This window comes from Aulonocara sp. 'chitande type north' Nkhata Bay, linkage group LG3 (assembly GCF_057382095.1).
Source record: "Aulonocara sp. 'chitande type north' Nkhata Bay isolate Kocher_YH1m ecotype deep benthic linkage group LG3, A_spYH_male_GT1.1, whole genome shotgun sequence".
NCBI classification, from domain to species: Eukaryota; Metazoa; Chordata; class Actinopteri; order Cichliformes; family Cichlidae; genus Aulonocara; species Aulonocara sp. 'chitande type north' Nkhata Bay.
The window spans coordinates 4881412-4887411 of NC_141346.1; the positions used below are offsets into that span (position 1 = coordinate 4881412).

At 39.7% G+C, this 6000-nt stretch overlaps 1 protein-coding gene across 8 annotated transcripts in view; it reads left to right on the forward strand.

Annotated features, from left to right (window-relative positions):
• LOC147333616 (uncharacterized) overlaps positions 1 to 5343 on the forward strand; it is a 35753-nt gene extending 30410 nt beyond the window's left edge. For all 8 annotated transcript variants that reach the window (XM_086286258.1, XM_086286260.1, XM_086286263.1 and 5 more), the window contains exons 16-18: positions 1716 to 1889; positions 3023 to 3069; positions 3245 to 5343. In XM_086286258.1, coding sequence (XP_086142384.1) covers positions 1716 to 1889; positions 3023 to 3069; positions 3245 to 3819 — 796 coding nt within the window. In that variant the 3' untranslated portion in view covers positions 3820 to 5343. The remainder of the gene's footprint in view (positions 1 to 1715; positions 1890 to 3022; positions 3070 to 3244) is intronic.
• Positions 5344 to 6000: the final 657 nt, after the last annotated feature.

Here is a 6000-nt window from a genome sequence, read left to right on the forward strand (position 1 = left end):
TTGCCGTAATGACTTGGAATTTGTCTGTGAGTTCAGTTATAGGGGGAAATGCTTATGCAGTTCTAGGATATCCAAAACTTTGCACTGAAGCTGTGACAACTGTCAAGAGAGGTGGGACTGAAAGAGATTAACTCTGTCACTTCACATTACAGCTGAACTATGGTGCAAGGTGTCAAAATCCAGCCTTTTGTTTTTAAAATGTTAGAGTGCTATAAAAGTTTATCTGTCTATTCCTTTGCTAATGGTAAATAATTTTAATTATTACATAATTATTATTATACAAATACAATTAAAGTATTAATATGATGAATGGGAAATACAGCTTGATTAGTGAACTTGTTCCAATATCTGACTTGTGACTGATTCAGTTTGTATGTGTGTGCCTCTATACTGGGATCCTTAAATAAGCAGAAATATAAGCATGATACACAGCCAAGAGCTTGTCTGGGATCTATAGTGCTTGGACAGAGTGACTAAACATACATTTATAGAACATTTTATCTAACCATGACATACTTAATAAAAGAAACTATCCTGAAGTATATTGTGATTGGTGAGCTAAGAGTTTCTAGAGGAAGAAGTGAGAGAAAATATTCCTATGTTTTTGAATTAAACATGGATGTATGATGATGATAGCTGGATAACAGGTGATTACGCCAGAGTACCCAAAATCTTTGGACCCAAAAATTATTTGTTTTTTTCTGTTCATTTTTGCCATGCTAGATTATAAATTCAGGAAAAATTTGTCACAAGTGAGTCCACTCAGAAATTCTGAAAGTAGTCTCTGGAGACTTGTTTTTCCAGCGACTGCGAGGCCCCTCCACACAAGTCACATTACCTCTACCAAATGCGATTACTCTATCAGAGCACCAATCAGGATAGTGTTCCCCATATCTTCTTCACAGTTTATCCTACGATCAAATTGGCTTAGAAAAAATCTGAACTTCTTACTCAGTAGCACTAATCTGGTGCCAATCAGGCATCTGAATGTCAGCACCTGGAGTACCAGAAGCTCAAAACAAGAGTCAAAATTTTAAATTATGGGCAGCACTGTGGCACGGTGGTTAGCACTGTTGCCGCACAGCAAGAAGGTCCTGAGTTCAATTCCACCATCAGGCCGGGGTCTTTCTGTGTGGAGTTTGCATGTTCTCCCCGTGTTAAGGTTAATTGGTTAATCCAAATTGCCCATAGGCGTGAATGTGAGAGTGAATGTGAGTGCAAATGGTTGTCTGTCCCTGTGTGTTAGCCCTGCGACAGACTGGCGACCTGTCCTGGGTGTACACCGCCTCTCGCCCTATGGCAGCTGGGCTCCAGCGTCCCCCGCGACCCTGAAAAGGATAAGCAGAAGCGAATGGCTGGATGGATTATGGGCACAACCGACTCTGATGCTCAACCCACAGAAGTATTCTCCTTAGCACTATTTAGTGATTCAAAACTCCCTAGATCCACCAGGAGAAACCATTTCGACCCTGTCCTGAAAAGTAGAACAGTCAAAGTGTATCTCATTCACATCTGCCTCTGATCATCCAACACCCACCTTGTCTGCAGCTTCACCTCCTCAGCTCTCCTGGTCAGGCCTGAAACCTGTCCAATTAAACTCTGGATTCTCTTTATTTGCTCTGCTTAATTCTCCACACTCTGGAATCTCCGCTCAATTCAGTTACTATTCCCATGCTGCTCTAAAGCAGTTGTATTGCTATTTTGTGTGTCTGCAGACTGTCAGGATGTCTGATCACAGATCAGGGCTGTGATTCTCTGGCTTCAGCTCTGGAGTCCAACCCCTCCTATCTTAGAGAGCTGGACGTGAGCTACAATCATCCAGGAGACTCAGGAATGAAGCTGCTCTTGGCTGGACTGAAGGATCCAGGCTGGAGACTGGACACTCTCAGGTATGGAGAGAATGTCTGATAGAGGAGGAAGAGCTGAGCCCTCTACTACAAAGCAAGGGCAACATAGATGAATTTTCTTTTACTGACCTGGTTTCACTCACATTAACATCAGAAATGGGGACAAGCAGTCTCACAAAGCTAGTTATCAAACTGATAAGTAAACCTATGGTTTATATGAAAGGAGTGGCACTACCAGCATCTGACAAAACATGAATAAGTGTACTAGTAGCAGAGCAAAGATTTTACGATACTGACGGACTAGATGCGCCTGCTCCTTGTCATTTCAAAATTTTTCTCTCTGACTTTGTATCCTCTACGAGAGTTTGTGTTGTATTATGTTCACAGCTTATGTTTTTCATTTTCTATTATAGAAGTCTTTTTTTAAATTACTAGTTAAAGAAACAAACAAACAACCATGACAACAACAACAACAAACAAAAAGACAGTCTGGGCCATATGCTACCAGAACTACCAGAACTACACATTTATTTCTTACAATTTAATTCCAAAGAATCATGCTGACAGATCTTTCTTTGTCACAGCAGCTTTATCTTTAACATGCAGAAAAAGAGTTAAATGTTTGACTTGTCTACACTGACAGAAAGGGGAGTTTCAGTGGTTTAGCCTGCTTAAGATCAAAGTGGGCTGTATGTGGCCCACAGTGTAAAATGAGTTTGATAACCCTGGTCTAGATTAACGGATGAATAGAATACATTTTCTGGGATTTCCTTTCCTGCATGAGGGATGATGCATTAAGACATATTTATATGGAACTGAGACTGGTATGAAATAAGATTTTACCTCTTTATATATACACCTATACTGTACCTATGTTATTGATTTAACTTCATAATGTTTTTCAGTGCTTTTTAAATTCAACATCTATCTTACCATCTCACTCAGCAAAAAAAAAAGGAACCATTTAAATATGACAGAAATACTGATTTTATTTATATAAAATTGTATTTAAAATATACAAATATGTTCCCATATTGCCCAGCTTGAAGTGTATTTGTGAAAATGTTGGACTGTTCCTTTATCAGTGTCTAACAGTATGTGTACGAGAGCCATGTAATGTCCATGTGTGCATGCTGAAAGAGACTGTGCTGGTCTGACCCCCCTCCTCCTTTCAGGGTGGAGCCTGCTGGAGTCCGATGGTTGAGACCAGGTCTGAGGAAGTGTAAGTGTGTTTTTAATGTGATTCATGAAAACAAAGCAGCACACATTCAACCATCTTCAAACTGTCACATCACTCATTCACATCTCTGATGTCAGGAGTCATCATCAAAGTGTCAATCAATGAACAGATGATGGATCAATAACTGCAGCTGGATTGTGTTTGTTCTCTCCATCAGATTCCTGTCAACTCACAATCGACACAAACACAGTGAACAGAGAACTCAAACTGTCTGACGACAACAGGAAGGTGACACGTGCGGAGGAGTATCAGTCATATCCTGATCATCCAGACAGATTTGATTGGTATCAGCTGCTGTGCAGAGATGGTCTGACTGGTCGCTGTTACTGGGAGGTCGAGTGGAGAGGAAATGTTGATATATCAGTGAGTTACAGAAGAATCAGAAGGAAAGGAGAGCTACTAGATATTAATTACTGTTTGTTTGGGTGTAATGATCAGTCCTGGAGTCTGGAATGCTCTGCTGGTGGTCCTCATTGTGTCTGGCACAATAACAAGCAAATTCTTATTCCCATCTCCTCCTCCTCCTCCTCCTCCTCCTCTGTCTCTAACAGAGTAGCAGTGTATGTGGACTGTCCTGCTGGCACTCTGTCCTTCTACAGAGTCTCCTCTGACACTCTGATCCACCTCCACACCTTCAACACCACATTCACTGAACCTCTTTATCCTGGGTTTCGATTAGGGTACAGCTACACTGGTTACCTCTTTTCTGGTTCCTCAGTGTCCCTGTGCTGAGTTGAGTGTAAAGAGTGTCCTCCTGTTAGAGAAACACTCTGACTGTTGAACAGATAGTTCAGTCTGTTCATGTCTGTCTCTTATGCTCAGAAACACGTTTTCAGATTCATGAATTCAATCAGTTGATGTTTTAAACTGTTCTGAATGATTCCTTGTAAACTTCTTGCTCTTCAGTCTTTTAAAGATGGAAGCTCCCATTATTCCAGGATCCACATGTTGTTTTTCTGTCTTTTTCCACTCAAAGCTGAATATCAGTATGTTGTGTTTCACTAAAGCTCAGTTCACAACCCTGCATTTTCAACAAGTCTAAGCTCACTATCATGTAATGATTTTTCTTGATTATACTAGGTATGGGTTAATTTGCTTTAAGACATGCTGCTTTACTCAATTTATACACATGTCAACGTTTTAACTGAAAGTAGGTCTGAGAGGGTTGATTTTCTGCATGTCAAAGTTGCCCATCAGTGTTGGTCAAGTTACTTGAAAAATGTAATTAGTTACTAATTACTTGTCCAAGAAAGAGAAACAGTCTGACTGTTGAACTGACTGTTGACTGTTAATCACAGAAGAAATTTTCTTAACATTTAAATCTATTTTCTGCATATTCCAGCATATAAAATAAAATAATGTTTTGTTTTTACACTCACTGTTTCAAATAGATGTAAGTAAAACACAGCAAAAAATAAATACGGTGCTGCAGCGGTCATTTCAGTGGGGGGATCCAGGGGTTTCTCTGTGAATATTCCTGTAGCAGCGTGCTAGCGTGCTTGCTCAGATTTGAAGTTTAATTTTTTGCTGTAGAAAGAACAGTGTACAGCAGATGCTAATGTGGAAGCCACCCGTAGGTAATTGTGTTATGAGACTTTGAGATATTTGTAGGCATGTGAAAGCCGAAGGTGTGGTTTAGAAATAAAAATAAAAGACCAACAACATCTGGAGGACGTCTGTCAGGTGTGCACCTGTAAAGAGTCGATTCACTCTAATCAGCCGAAGGTGGACTCTTGGTTGTTTGTTAGTCCCAAACGCTGCTGCAAGGCTCTTAACTAAGACAAGAAAAAGAGAGCACATTACACCAGTGTTCATTACACTGGCTTCCAGTACATTTTAGAATTCATTTTAAAAAAATTTAAAATTTAAAATCTTTTAAAGCTTTGAATTGTGATGCCACTGCCTACATTTCTGATCTTTTAGAACCCCACGCTCCCTCTTGCAGCCTGAGATCATCTAATCAAAGGCTGTTGGTAATCCCATGAACTCGTTTTAAGACCAGAGGACATAGATCTTTTAGAGCGGTGGCCCCCAGGTTGTGGAATGCTCTCCCTCCATCATTACGTTGCCTGGATTGTATTTATTCTTTTAAAAAGCAGCTTAAGACTCATTTATTTAGATTGGCTTTTAATTAGATTTGTGCTGTATGTTTGATTATTAATGTATTTTATGCATTTCTGTTTTTATATTACTGTGAAGCACTTTGTGGTTTTTATCCTGTGAAAAGTGCTATATAAATAAATTGATTTGATTTGATCTTTAGAAAGCAACTGCTGTTTGAATGGTCATGTCGCATTAAATCTGTCTTCTACGTCACTGACACAAGACAGACGCCAATTATCAGCGCCGGAGAAGCGCCCGATAAGACATCGCGAACGCTTCCTGGCCATCGAGTGAAACTGTTTGGAAGACAACGTTGGAGAAACGTGAACATTTTATTTGTACTGTATAATCTACAGATTCTGACAGAAATCTGCAACTATCCTTTGAAGCAGCGCTCCTCTCTAAATCAGCAATAAGGATCATTATTAGGCCATATGTAAATAACAAAATAACTTTATAACTTAAAGCAAAATTGGGAAACGTAAAGTCTGAAACAAGTCTTTATATTTACGGCCATCAGTCAAACAATACTGTTTGGTCTGGGTCTAAACAGAGCGCGTTGTGTGTCGCGTCTTCTTTTGCGCATGCGGGCTGCTTTGAGGGTTCACACTAGAGCGTGTTTGCTGTCACATTTTATTTGTAGTGTGAACAAGCAGACAAAAAAAAATCAGATTTGACCGAAAAATCTGTATTGAGCATTAAGACCTGCAGTGTAAATGTAGCCTTAGTGGCTTGATTCTACTCGTGACACGCAAAATTTCTGATTAAATGACTGATATAAATACAAAAAATAACAGGGAAAACTTGGAA